The 14,645-nt window shown below is 49.9% G+C and overlaps 1 protein-coding gene across 3 annotated transcripts in view; it reads left to right on the top strand.

Moving 5' to 3' along the window:
• Window positions 1-14,645, top strand: part of TDRP (testis development related protein) — a 129,249-nt gene that overhangs the window by 62,107 nt on the left and 52,497 nt on the right. The window contains exon 3 of one of the 3 annotated variants that reach the window (XM_082608405.1): window positions 10,380-10,588. In XM_082608405.1, coding sequence (XP_082464531.1) covers window positions 10,472-10,588 — 117 coding nt within the window. In that variant the 5' untranslated portion in view covers window positions 10,380-10,471. Of the gene's footprint in view, window positions 1-10,294; window positions 10,589-14,645 lie in introns of those variants that run through there. The other 2 variants (XM_082608404.1, XM_082608410.1) reach the window with 2 other exon arrangements.

The raw sequence follows: 14,645 nt of genomic DNA, 5'->3' as shown, positions 1-14,645 counted from the left end.
GGAGAAGGGGTTCGATGCAGAAAGGGATCTGGGCAAGCCCAGTAACATGACCCTGATCTCCTGTTGGGGCCTGTATGTTTCCTAGTCTCTGTGCCACAGTTTACCTCGTCACAGTGCCAGGACTTATCATATCTTTGTTTAAGAAGTGTACAAGCTCTGGGCTTCCCTGGTGGCGCAGTGCTTGAGAGTCCGCCTCCCGATGCAGGGGACACGGGTTTGTGCCCCAGTCTGGGAGGATCCCACGTGCAACTGAGAGGCTGGGCCCGTGAGCCATGGCCGCTGAGCCTGAGCGTCCGGAGCCTGTGCTCCACAATGGGAGAGGCCACAACAGTGAGAGGCCCGCGTACTGCAAAAAAAAAAAAAAAAAAAGAAGTGTACAAGCTCTGGATCCTAACTGCTTCTTCAGTCTTCATTTTCCTTATGAAGACTCCTCTGTGTACATAAAAATATTAAATAAAATCTATATGTGCTTTTCTCCTGCTAATCTGTCTTATGTTGGTTTAATTCTCAGGCCCCATCACAGAGCCTAAGAGGGTGGAGGGAAGTTCTTCCTCCTTACAAAACCTTGAAACCTGATTTGTGTAATGGAAGCTGTGATTGGATTAGTTGGGATGGGTTATACATGTGTCCACTGAGTAAAATCAGCCGTGATCAGGGGCCTGCGGTGTCAGGGACACCCTGTCATCAGCAACGGAGGTGGATGGAGAGTTCTTGGGGAAGGGGCTGACCCGGAGAGGCCTCCTTGAGGGTGTCCGCCTGGCCTTTGCTGGGAACCGATATACACCGGGCCCTAGGGGGCAGCTGAGTATAAGCTGGGCTGATCCAGTTCACTTCTTGGGAAGAAAGGATGGATCACAATTCATTGCACCACAGCACGCTGCCAGCTCTGCCACGGTTCCTCCTGGTCTGTGGAGGGACGAGAAAGAAGGGAGCAGAAGGAGGCCGACATCTGAGAGGTGAGAGAGTCCCAGGACTATGAGGGTCTCGTCAGCTCAGCCTGGTCCAGGACGCCTCCTGCGGCTGGTGAGCTGTGTAGCTAGGGGTCGGCCCCAGAGTCACGTTACAGTTTTAAACCCTAAAGCCCTGCGTGAGGACAGCACTGCATGTTCCATGCATTTGGTGAAGGGCCAGGCTGCTTGGCTGGATGATGAAGTTGTTGCAAATTGGATAATTCCTAGTTACTTTGTGCTCTTCATTATTTACCACGTGGCCTATTGTGAATGTGCATTATCCTTGCAGCAGAACTATTTTAACATCAGTGTAAGGAATATGTTGCTATTAAACGGAATGAAAAGGGACAGGCATATTGCATAAGCAAAGCCTTCACACATCCAATTACTGAAGAGAAAGGAGGAGGAGGAAAGAGGGAAAGGTGGCTGCATCCTGACGGAGCGGAGGGTGCCAACGCCGGGACCCCGTGCTGCCTACGCACTGGGCTCACTGGGCTCACTGGGTCTGCTCCGCTCCTCCAGGTCTGCAGCCCCTGCGTGTGAATGCTGTGCAGTCGTCGAGGTGCTGTGTTGCTTTTTTTCCATTTGACACCTTAAAAAAGGACTGATTCAGTGGTGAGATGGAATTTACCGTGGGTCCGTGAAAGCCTGTGATTCTGCACAGCTGGCGGCCACTGAAGGTCAGTGTGCTGGGCTCTCCCCTGCGGCGCTGGAGCCTGTGCCCATGCATGTGTGTGTGTGTGTGTGTGGTGTGTGTGTGTATGTGGGAGGTGAGGGGTATGTTGGGGGGTGGGTGTGTGTGTGATGTGTGTCTGTGATGTGTGTGTATGTGTGTGTGCGTGGTGTGTGTGGTGTGTATGTGTGGTGTGTGTATGTGTATGTGGTGTGTATAGCGTGTGGTGAGTATAGCGTGTGGTGAGTATAGTGTGTGGTGTGTGTAGTGTGTGGTGTGTGTGTATGTGGTGTGTGTAGTGTGTGTGTGTAGTGTGTGGTGTGTGTAGTGTGTGTGTGTGTGGTGTGTGTGGTGTGTGTGTATGTGTGTGTACGTGGTGTGTATAGTGTGTGGTGTGTGTGTAGTGTGTGGTGTGTAGTGTGTGGTGTGTGTAGTGTGGTGTGTGTGTGTGGTGTGTGTAGTGTGTGGTGTGTGTGTATGTGTATGTGGTGTGTAGTGTGTGTGGTGTGTGTGTATGTGTGTGTGGTGTGTGTAGTGTGTGATGTGTGTGTATGTGTATGTGGTGTGTAGTGTGTGTGGTGTGTGTGGTGTGTGTGTGGTGTGTGTACGTGGTGTGTGTGTATGTGGTGTGTGTAGTGTGTGTGTGTGGTGTGTGTGTGGTATGTGTATGTGTGTGTACGTGGTGTGTATAGTGTGTGGTGTGTGTGGTGTGTGGTGTGTGTGGTGTGTGTGTATGTGTACGTGGTGTGTATAGTGTGTGGTGTGTGGTGTGTGTGGTGTGTAGTGTGTGTGGTGTGTATAGTGTGGTGTGTATAGTGTGTGGTGTGTGTAGTGTGGTGTGTGTGGTGTGTGTGGTGTGTGTGGTGTGTGTACGTGGTGTGTGGTGTGTGTGGTGTGTAGTGTGTGTGGTGTGTATAGTGTGTGGTGTGTGTAGTGTGTGGTGTGTGTAGTGTGTGTGGTGTGTGTAGTGTGGTGTGTATAGTGTGTGGTGTGTGTAGTGTGGTGTGTGTGGTGTGTGTGGTGTGTGTGGTGTGTGTGTAGTGTGTGGTGTGTAGTGTGTGTGGTGTGTGTAGTGTGGTGTGTGTGGTATGTGTGTGTGTGGTGTATGCAGTGTATAGGCGGTACGTGTGTGGCGCGTGTGCTGAGTGCAGGGCGGGGGTCGGGGGTGTAGATGGACACGGGCAGACGGCTCCCCCGCCCCCGCCGCCCCCCGCCCCCCCCCGTAAGTGCAGAGGCCGCGCATCCCCCGGTGCGGGGCGCCCTGCAGGACCAAGGCCCACCACGTCCCTGTATACACACCCCCAGCGCCTCCCACACATGACCCGGGGCTCGGCGGCTCCGCCGGTGCCCTGGAGGATGGACAGGCTCGCCCAGGGCCTGCCCCATGCGCAGACCCCAGAGTTGGAACCAAAGTCAAATGGGGAAGCCACGGGGCTCCCCTCCCTCTGGCGGACCCCCCCATCTCCACGGTCCTGGGAAGGAGGGGCCGCCCCCAGAGAAGGCTGGCGGCACCGCTGTGAGGCTCCTGGCTGGGGGGAGGGTCAGATGCCGAGCGGGTTCTGGCTGGGCTGGGACACGGGGGCACCTCCGGCGCGCCGCCCGGCCCCATTTAGTCCGACCTGGCTGTCGGGTTGCCCAGCAGATCCCCTGGGCTCGGGTCCCCGGACCCTGCTCCTCTCGGGCAGCCACCGCAGGAGGGGGGGAGCGGGGGAGAAGTCACAGAGCTCGCAGCTGGTGGGGCCTGCGTCCCGGAGGGTGGGGGGCTTAGGTCTGCTGAGCGGCCTGTGATCACGGCTTACAGGTTTTAAAAATGCACGTTTATGACTTTGCGTTTCCACAGTTTTTAAGCATGTAAAATAGCTATTTAAATACAGTACAACCTCTTAACATGATTATAATTTTTAAAAGAAATACACAAACTTGTATACAGAAAACAGATAAGCTACAAGGATTTACTGTAGAGCACAGGGAATTATACCCAATGTCTTGTAATAACCTCTAGTGGAACATAATCTGCAGAAAACCGAATCACTATGATGTACACCTGCCTGAAACTAACAGTTTTGTAAATCTGCTACACTTCAATAAAAAACAAAAAAAGGGAATAAATATTATGCTTGTTAATTAAGACGTTGGGAATGATTCCAACGGGACAGCAGATACAAAAATGCTTTAAAAATAAAGGCGCTGGGGGTGGGCAGCAAGTGTATTCATTGTTCCTCTCAGTATTTTATTGTATTACTTACCCTATTATTTCCTTGGAGAAAACAGGTTTAATTAAAAGGCACAGGCCTTTGGTTTGGTGACAAAGAGGATGGCTAGTAACTGGTGACCACCAGCCCTCAGAAACTGAGCGTCCTGGATGGAGATGGCTGAGGGGGGACTCCGGTGGGAGGGTTTTGATTCTTCTGTGCTTTCATCGTCTGAGTCCTGATCCCTGGGCGGCCACCGCACCTCTAAGAAAGGTATTGGGACAGTCGCTAAAGATGGTCCGGCTTTACTCCAGCGGGGCTCTCCCTGGGGCGCTGCAGCTGGGCCTGGGCGGGCGGGGTCATGATGGAAAACATCAGGGGCCAGGGGATTCTTTCTGGAGGCAGGCTAGAGGGTCAGGCTCCCCTGGGTGGTCAGCACAAGCTCCGGCTAAGCCGACCCATCAGGGGTCTTGCTGAGACTGGGCGACGCAGGCCAGCTAGACCAACGCTGATGGTCAGACACTGGAGGTCGAGCCTGGAGGGGCTGAGTTTGGGCCCCGGAGGGTTTGTGTGCCTCACAGAGGGCTTGTTGTGGAAGGGGGAAGGGAGCTCGGACCCAGGTCACAGAAGCAGGTGCTTCACACACTGCATTTATCCAGAGATGTGGTCTGGCTGTGGTTAGAAGCTGTGCTGGTCTGGCTGTACAAGTGGAAGAGGAATCCCTCTCAGGTTAAAGACCTGGAACACCAAGGCTCAGAGAGGGCAAGGAACTCTTGCAAAGATTCACAGTGAACGCACATTGCGTCTTTATGCTGAAGACGAGCCCTACCATCCTCACCTCATCTGTGAAGCCTTCCCATCACTAGATGACCAGAGAACAATAGCTCAAGATGCTAAAATGACTTTCCAGAGTCACAGAGTTAGTAAGTCAAAGAGCTGAGCTATTTATATTCCCCAAAGAACCTTTTAATTAGAAAAATATAGAAAAGTACAAGAACAGAAAACAAAGTTCCCATAAACAGACGTGATTGTTAGTAACATGCTGTATATTATGTTTAATTGCAGGAATGTGAGCTTTTATGTTTTCACCATCATTATGTATACATTTGGATATAGTCACTGAGGTTATCATAGGGTTTTAACATGCAAAATAAGATAACTTAGAACAAGTCAATCATTTAAGTTTGTTGTAAATTCCCTATTGGTTGCAATGTGTAGATTGTTTATATTTTATAGAGTAGCAAATTTCTTAAAAATTCAAAACAGCAAATACTTTTTGATTACCTTGCTTACATACTAGATACATAATATATATGACCTATACATAATGTGTTGTCTATATGTGTCAAAATTCATATCTATAACTACACAAACCAAAGTGGAATTTTCTTACTCTGATTCTCAAGCTTACTTCCCACAGGTAACCAGTACTGAAGTGTGGTGCAAATCCTTTCAGGCTCTTTTTTTTTTTTTAAGTAGAGCTAAAATTGTAATCCAGGTCAATGTACTCCAAATTCTGTGTTGTTTCCATTAAGCGAGATAATGTGTGTAAAGTACCAGCAAATGCCTAGTGTGTAGTAAGCACTCAGTAACCTGTAGTTTTGTTTCACTTCTGTCAACACCGCTGAATGGAATTAGTGATCCAATCAGTGAATTCTTGGTGCAAGTTTTGTGCTCAGTACCACACTGGGTATAGGATGTACTTGAGAAGGTGTGAAGGGTACAGAATGTCATTTTAATAATACCTACAGGTAAGGGAGTACAGACAGAAGCCTGGTCGGGAGGATACCAGGTAACCTGGTAACAGAGCGGGGCGTGAAGGCTGACCTTCAAGGCCGCAGTGATCTGACTCCTTCATCCTCCAGGTGTTGTCAATGACCGTTCCCTCGCTTTTGATAAAAACGCATTGCAGGCGTATGGCAGTTTCCACGTGGGCCTTCCATGTGGCGAATGTAACTGTAAGCAGATAGGTTAGGGGGTCCCCAGAGAGAGAGAACTAGGAATGGCTTTCTTGACCTAAGAGAACCCATTTTGTGATCTAAGCCTGGCCACAGTGCTTGCCCTGAACGGGTCTCAGTCATTAATCTTTTTTTTTTTTTTTTTTTTAATTTTTTTGCGGTACGCGGGCCTCTCACTGCTGCGGCCTCTCCCGCTGCGGAGCACAGGCCCCGGATGCGCAGGCTCAGCGGCCATGGCTCATGGGCCCAGCCGCTCCGCGGCATGTGGGATCCTCCCAGACGGGGGCACGAACCCGTGTCCCCTGCATCGGCAGGCGGACTCCCAACCACTGCGCCACCAAGGAAGCCCTCAGTCATTAATCTTAAGGGAACAGAGGAATGCAGGGAACAGAGAAGGGGCAGTGAAAGCAGTGCAGTGATAAGCAGAGTCCTAGCTTCTCTTCGAGGGACAGGCCTAATAATAAATACATCCTTGAGCTCTGAGGGAACCAAGGACCCCTCCCCAGTGGACGTTGGAAGAATAATGGTGACCCTCCTGACTTCAATCAACTAGAGCTTGGACTCTGTCGACCTTTGCCCCAATTCTATGCTGAGTTCTCCTCTGTTCAAGCCCCTCATGAATATGCGTGCACCCTAGCTTAAAACTTCCTCAGTTTTTCTGTCGGGGAGACACTGCCTTAAGATCCCCGGTGTTCTCCTTACTTGCTGCAAGTAACAGTAAATCCCTCCTTCTCTCCATCTTTGGCTTGGTTGTGTCTATTGGCTCGCCAACCACCAAGAGGCGAACCCAGTTTTTGGGTAACAAAACCACCAGCCTGTGGAGGCTCGAACTCCGTCGGGTATGCCTGGCTTCATGGCCCACGTAACTGGAATAACATGACTTCAAATCCAGCTGCCTTTGCTGCTCAGATCCGCCTCTGCACCATCCCCTCCCGGGGTGTGGACCCGTCTCTGGAGGCCGCTTAGTTCACTCAAGTTCTGGTTGCTGGAAGCTTCTGTATGGTGCCCCAGACAGCACTCTCCTTTAAAACTAATTTTGCCAGAGTAAAATCTCACTAAGTTGAGCCTTCAAACAGGGATGGCACACTTGATCTTTGTTAACAGAGTTCCTACACCAGTGAATTTTCAGGACTCTATTAGCCATAAGAGCAATTCAGGCTAAAATTAGTAGCTTCCTCCAAGGAGAGCTCAGTAAATGAAAGGTTCTGTAACCATGTCTTTCTAGATCTAGAAATGGATTCTTATGTGTAAGCGTTGTATTTTTCTATAATTAATTAATTAATTAATTTTTGGCTGCGTTAGGTCTTTGTTGCTGCACGTGGGCTTTCTCTAGTTGCGGTGAGCGGGGACTGCTCTTCGTTGCGGTGCTCGGGCTTCTCATTGCAGTGGCTTCTCTTGTTGCGGAGCATGGGCTCTAGGCATGCGGGCTTCAGTAGTTGTGGCCTGTGGGCTCAGTAGTTGTGGCGCACGGGCTTAGTTGCTCTGTGGCATGTGGGATCTTCCCGGACCAGGGCTTGAACCCGCGTCCCCTGCATTGGCAGGTGGATTCTCAACCACTGCGCCACCAGGGAAGCCCTGTAAGCGCTGTATTTTTGTGACACTGGATTGTGTCAAGCACACCTCTTATAGAACTTTAACAATAGCATGACTTAATTTTATACAACTCATAAATGAGTAAATGAATGCCTAGGGCCAACTTCCTAGAACTCCGGAGAAGTGCTCAGAATTCCAGGATGCCTGAAGCTCAGTCACCATCCCCCTCCTGTTCGCCTCAGGCGCTGTGCTTTGGGTTGCAGGTCTTCCCTCCCGAGCTCTCCTAGAAATAATGCAAAACGTTGTTTAAATATACTGGAATTTAGCTTTTTATTTAGTTAGCCTGGCCTTCTTATTCCACATCGGACTGGATTTGCAGGAGGTTACAGATTAATTTATAAAGAAAAATTTCAAAGCAGAGAAATGCAGATATGCCAGACAAAGGAAGCCAGTGGTCCGGCACAGGCCCCGTGCTCTCTTGGTGAGAATAAAGGCACCCGTGTTATTTGTTGAAGTGTTCTGAGTTAGTGTTCTGTTTTGTTTGTGGTGACCTTGAAGGGGCTGTTTGGATCCTGGCTTTGTTTTGTAACCTCTACTTTATTGTTTCTGATTTTTATCAGTGTTTGTGCTTGCAGTATGTTTATTTTGACAGAACCCTGTGGGCCCCAGGTACAAATTCATCGTGTGTAAGTAGCACATATTAGAACCATCACCGTGTCTACATTCAGTATTTCCATCCTGAAGTCTTCCCAGTCCAGAAGACCAAGCTTATTTGACCTGGTTTGAAAAGGTGTGTAGATATATAATTTTATCATTCTTATATTCCCATGAAGGAGGAGTTCTTTAATTTCTACTGGGTAGATTATTCTTCAGTGGGTGTTCTGGGGTTTCACATCAGTTTGTAATATTTGTGCCTGGTGGGCCCAGAGATATTTGTGTGCCTGTGTGTTTATCTCCTGACCCTCGCGACTCACTGAGAAGGGAAGGTGGGGAGCACTGGGCTTCTTGCCACGGCCTTGCTTTCCAGGTAGCTGGTTGGTATGTAAACTTCGGCTTTCCCCCTCCATGCCCTAACCACTAACCCTGACAGGGCCCCCGTGCCTGTCACCACTGGGTCTGTTCTCAGGGCTCCTGCCGGCCTCTTCCAAAGACAGACTCAGAGCCTCTTTTCATTTTAAAAATTTTGCTGCTAATCATTTCTGGAAAAACCCAACAGGTACAGTTGATTTTTTTTTCTTTCAGAGTAGTAAAGATACAAAGCTTAAGAAAATGTTTATAGAAGCCGACAGTTCTGGATTCTTTTTATAAAATGTACTTTTAAATCTCTCAAGTAATACACGCTTGGTGTGAAAACACAAGCAATACTGACGTATACCGAGCAAAAAGTTTCTCTAGGGATGGTAATTTGCTGGGCAGAGCGTTTGCACATTAAAATTGGGATAGATACTAACAAATGGATGCCTTCCTAAAGCGTTGTACTGTTCACACGCCACCAGCAGCTAATTTCCCTGCCCAGCTACCAGTTTCCCTAGGTGCTTCCCAACACTGGGTACAGCTTTGCAAATGTCTACCACTTTGATAGGCGAGAAAAGGGCATTTCATGTTTATTTGCATTTCCCTCATTACAATGGAGTTGAATATCTTTTTATATTTTATTGTTTGGCTCTTTTGTGAGACATGAAATCAAAGTCATCTTGTACTTGGGAATGTGTGAGGTACCTCTCCTGCTTCTGAGTTTTGGTGAGAGGCCAGAGGACACTTCGGGCCGGTCCTCCTCTGCCCCAGGCTGGGGTTCGGGCGGGGGCCCTGCGACGTTCGCCGTGACTGCGGCTGTAACCTCTTACCTAGAAGACGTAACAATTTTCGGCTGTCATAATTAGCTGTCAAAGCCCCTTCAACTGCCTGTGAACCGCACCACGTGTACCACATCTTACTTGCTCGTTAACGTCAGGCTCGCCGCATGCGAGGGACCAGCGAGCACCACGGCGGGTTCCAAGGTGGCCTGGCCAGCTCAGCTGCCCACTTTTCCCTCGGCCCCTGGGCTCCTAACGTGGAGACGCTGGAAGCTCGCGTCCCTCCCCCTGCCTATGGCTGAACACGGTCCCTGCACCCGCCCCGGCCGAGCCCACCGCCTGCTGCCCATCCCGGGGCTCGGCCGCACCCTCCCCCCAGCAGGTCCACGTGCCCAGCGCCTCCGCCCTCGGGGGTCCCGGCCACCATGCAGTTTCCCACCTGAACGGCTGGGCTGCTGCGCAGCCCCGGGACCACCAGGCGCGGGGGCGGGGCGCCCTGGCGGGAACTGGAACCGCTTCCAGTCCCGCCCACCGCGCCCTCGAGCCACGGACCCAGGGGTGTGCGCATGCGCACTATGCCCGCTCCGCGTCCGGCGGCTGTCGCCATGGTGACCGGAGCCCCGGCCGCCCCGCCCCCCGCGCCGCTGCCCCGCAGACCTGGCCGCGCCCCGCCGCGGGGTGAGGGGTGAGGGGGTCAGCTCGGGGTGGGGGGAATCCCAGGCTGAGGGGTGAGGAGGTCCGTCCGGGTTGCGGGGGCCTCGGGCTGAGGGGTGAGCGGGGGCGGTCCGAGATGAGTGGGGACCAGGTTAAGGGGGCCCGGGTGAGAGGTGATCCCGGGTGGAGGGTGAGGGGGTCGGCCGGGGGCTCGGGGATCATCCCGAGGTGTTGGGGGGCCCGTGGTGGGGGGTGAGGTGTGAGGGGGTCAGCTTCGGGTCGGGACCCGAGGTAAGGACCTCGTGGAGTGATGTGGGGGGCGGGGACCTCGCTGAGAGGAGGAGGAGCCTCGTTGGAGGTGTGGGAGGGTCGGTTGGGGTCAGGGCCTGACCGGAGGGGCGGTGACTTGGGGGGGTACCGCGAGCAGGGGAAATGGGGGCCCGGGGGGTGTGGCCCGGCCTGGAGGTGGGCCCAGTCCCGGGCGTAACGGTGGGTCTCGCTGGGTGCGGGGACCGGGTCCGGTCCGGGAGGGGCCGGGGCGGGGGTGGGGAGGGCCGGGTCCTGGAGGTGGGCCCGCCCCACAGCCTGGCCCCGCCCGGCCCCACTGGCCGCGTCCGGTCCTGCAGGAGCCGCAGCCGGTGCGTCCGCGCTGCGGGCCGGCCGAGGAGGGGCGCGCACGGACACACGGACGTACGGACGCCGGCGCCCGCCCGGGAGCATGTGGAAGCTGGGCCGGAGCCGGGTGCTCCTGGACGAGCCCCCCGAGGAGGAGGATGGCCTGCGGGCGGGGCCGCCGCCCTCCGTCGCCCCCGCCGCCGCCGCCGCCGCCGCGCAGGTGAGGGGGCGCGGGTCGGGGAGGGCGCGGGTCGGGGAGGGAGTAGGTGAGGCCTGCGCTGCGCGGTTGGAGAGGCGCACAGGTGGGGTGCGCAGGTGAGGCCCGCGCCGCGCGGCCCGTTAGGAAACCGAGGTTGGTCCGGGGGCCACCGCGTGGCTCGTGGTGACCCCCCACGTTAGGAGTGACTGAACCCCGCGCCCCGCCGCCCCCCTCGCGCGGGTTCGGGACGGCGGGCAGTCCCCGGAGGTGGTAGGGCACAGGGCGCGCACCCAGTAACCTCGGGCCGTGGCCTTGCTGCGGACGGGGACCTGCCTTCCGAGTGGTTGGTGCCCGGGCCGTCCTCTCCGCGGCGAGTCCGGGACCGCGCCACGCCGGGGCGGACTCACGGGCAAGGCCTGGACCGGTGGGGGCCAAAGCAGCGCGCTAAGTGTGCTAAATACTTGTTTGGATAAGCAACAGACCTTCACCGATGTTTAAACCTTTGGCTGGAGGAAGAAGGCAGATGTCCTTTATACAGAAAGACACTGGCCTTACAAGTTCAGAGATGTGCCTGGAATGTTTAGAATTTTTTAATTAAAAAGGATCCCAGGTGGATCCTGTCTGCGCTACAAATGCTTCCCTCCACCTCACCCCCAACGCAGCGTTCCTTTCCATGTGCAGTGAAATTCAGCTCTTTATTTTATTTTTAAAATGACGGTGGTCATACAGTTTCTTGTTTGTTAAATGTTTGGAAACTCGCCTGTTGCTGGTGGCCTGTAAAGGAAGTTAATGGGGATCTGTATCTTTCTTCTCAGGACTTGTAAATAGTTCACCAGATTGTTTCTTTCCCAGTTGGTTCTAAATAACTTCCCTTGGAACTGAAGTTGTCTCATCTTGATAAGACATTTCTTAATAGGAGTTAAATGCCCTTGATTAAGCATTTAAATATGGTCCCTATCTGAAGTGTCTTTCAGAAATCGAGTTTTGGTGGTATTATTGCTCACCTTACTATTTATTTTTTAAATTTCAGAATTTTATGGTTAACTTTATTTTTATAAATTTATTTATTTTGGGCTGCGTTGGGTCTTCATTGCTGCACGCGGGCTTTCTGTAGTTGTGGCGAGCAGGGGCTACTCTTCGTTGGGGTGCGTGGGCTTCTCATCGCGGTGGCTTCTCTTGTTGCAGAGCACGGGCTCTAGGCACGCGGGCTCAGTAGTTGTGGCTCACGGGCTCTAGGGCGCAGGCTCAGTAGTTGTAGCGCACGGGCTTAGCTGCTCCGTAGCATGTGGGATCTTCCTGGACCAGGGCTGCAACCCGTGTCCCCTGCATTGGCAGGTGGATTCTTAACCACTGTGCCATCAGGGAAGCCCTTTATGGTTACTTTAAACAGCAGCTTTCTTAAGTATAATGTTGACAATTTATATGCAGTTTAAGTGTGGTTACAGAGTTATTTAATTTTGTAAATAAGTTTACTGGTCAACGATAAGCAATATTTGTTGTTTCTGAACGAACGCTTAAAATTTTTAAATTGATTCTTCCTATGTTCAGCTTCTATTTCTCCTAATGAATCCTAAAACACATTTTTTCCTCTTAAGTTAAATTACTAACAGGGAAAAGTTGGAAGGATAGGAGATTGAACACCCACATATATACTTCCTAGACTCCACCATTAGTCTTTATAATAGTTTTTATTTTTAGGTACCCAGCAATTGAGTGGAAAATGCAGAGTTCCCATATACCCCCTGTCCCCATACAGACACAGCCTCCCCCTGATACTAGCAAAATCCCATTTGTTACAACCAGTGAACCTCCACGGACACATCATTATCGCCCAGAGTCCACAATTTACATTAGGGTTCCCTCTTGGTGTTCGTTCTGTGGGTCTGAACAAATGTGTAATGACATGAACTCACCATTATAGTGCCATACAGAGGAGGTTCACTGCCCGAAAAACCCTCTGTGCTGCCCGTTCACCCCTTCCTACAGCCCCACAGCCACTGATCTTTTTAGTCTCCGTAGTTTTGTCTTCTCCAAAATGTCAGAGTTGAATCATAAAATATGCAGCTTTTATAGACTGGTTTCTCTTACTCACTGAGCAGTATATTTAAGGGTCCTCCCTGTCTTTTCACAGCTTGGTAATTCATTGCTTTTTAACGCTGAATAATATTCCATCGTCTGCATGTACCAGTTTACCTGTTCACCTACAGTAGGGCATCTTGGTTGCTTCCAAGTTTTGGCAGTTGTATATAAAACTGCTATAAAACATCATGTGCAGGGTTTTGTGTGGACATCAGTTTTTAACTCACTTGGATAAATACCAAGGAGTGTGATTCCTGCATCATAGGCTAAGAGTATGTTTTGTTCTGTAAGAAACCAGACTGTCTCCAAAGTGACTGTACCAATCTGCATGCCCACCAGCAATAAATGAGAGTTCCTCTTGCTTCCTGTCCTTGCATTCCAGCATTCGTTATCAGTGTTCTGGATTGTAGTCATTCTAATAGGTGTGTAGTGGTATCTCGTTTAATTTGCATTTCCCTGATGACGTGATGTGGAGCATCTTTATTGCTCATTTGCCATCTGTATGTCTTCTTTGGTGAGATGTCTGGTCAGATTTTTTTGCCCCATTTTTTAATTGAGTTGCTTTTTCTCCTTATTGTTGAGTTTTAAGAGTTCTTTGTGTATTTTGGATAACAGTCCTTTATCAGATGTCTTTTCCAAATATTTTCTCCCAGTCTGTGGCTTGTCTTTTCATTTTCTTAACATTATGTTTCACAGAGCAGAAGTTTTTAATTTTAATGAAGTCCAGGTTATCAATTATTTCTTTCATAGATCATGTCTTTGGTGGTGTTTCCCCAAAGCCATCAGCACGCCCAAAGTCATCTGGATTTTATCCTGTATTATCTTCTAGGAGTGAGATCTGACTGCAGCTTCTGTGTTACTTTATTAAGGGTATCTATAGCTTGATGTGTTGAAAACTTTGCTATAGAAAAGCAGACTTTTTGTGACAAGTCAGTCATACTCTGAATTTAGTTCATTTCATCAAGTAGATTGATCTTTATCCCAAAGCCAGCTTCTCTTAGCATTAAACTTTAAAATTCGCGACAAGTCTACCATAAAACTTCTGCTGGCAAAATTTTATTTTAAAGTTGAAAGAGGTAGGAATTCATACGAGAATAATTTAATGGATCTGTTAAATTGTGTCTCATTAGAAAGACAGTCTCATTCTGTTTCGTTTTCAGTCTCAGGCGGCCCGCCACCACCCCTGTACCCCTGCACCCCTCCACCCCTGTCAGCCCGCTCATATTAAACATGTAGGCTCAGAGTACACTTTGTCTTATTCTAGAAAGGCATTTAGTTTGTATTCAAATCTGGTCTGTTCGACCTACTTGAAAATCAGGTCACATGGCTGTAATCTGTGTTGTTTTTTAAAAAAGAAAAAATAGCTTAATGTTAGGTTCTAATAAGTTTGAAATGTGAGGCATTCAGTTATTACTTGGATTTAAGGAACACTTGACTGTACTAAAATAGCTTTAACAATATAGAAAATAAATTTCTCTGAGCATTTCTTTAGGCAAATGGCCTTTTTTGTCATGAATATACATCTATTTTTTATTAAAGTATAACAGTGGGGTTTTTAAGGTGAATCATTTATTGTAATCATTTTAAAAAGAGAGACTTGCAAGTTTTAATGAGTCTAATTAAAAAAAAAAAAACAAATCTGCTATGCATATGGTAAAGGATTTCTGGATATTAAATGCCAGGTCTTAACTTCTTCCTCTTTCCAGAGGGAAGTATTGTTACCTTTTTTTATATAGCTATCCATGAAACATTTATGCATATACATAAATGTATATTTAAAATCATACATTTGTTTTCCCACTACAAACATTCTTCTGCACTTTGAATTGTTCCCTTGATAAATAATATGTGTACCATGGAGCACTTCCTGTCTTAGCACTGCAGCTGAAAAAAATCATCTTTAAGCCTGTGTATTATTAAATCTAATTGGGCTCCTTCTGGTGGATATGGAGTTGCTGAGTCTTCTTTAGGCCCTGCTCCGGGGTCTGTGAGCGGTGAG

This window comes from Mesoplodon mirus (assembly GCF_964341445.2).
Source record: "Mesoplodon mirus genome assembly, chromosome: 20".
In the NCBI taxonomy this organism is placed as follows: Eukaryota; Metazoa; Chordata; class Mammalia; order Artiodactyla; family Ziphiidae; genus Mesoplodon; species Mesoplodon mirus.
Note: the sequence above shows the minus strand (reverse complement) of the source record. Positions and strands in the feature narration are given on the sequence as shown.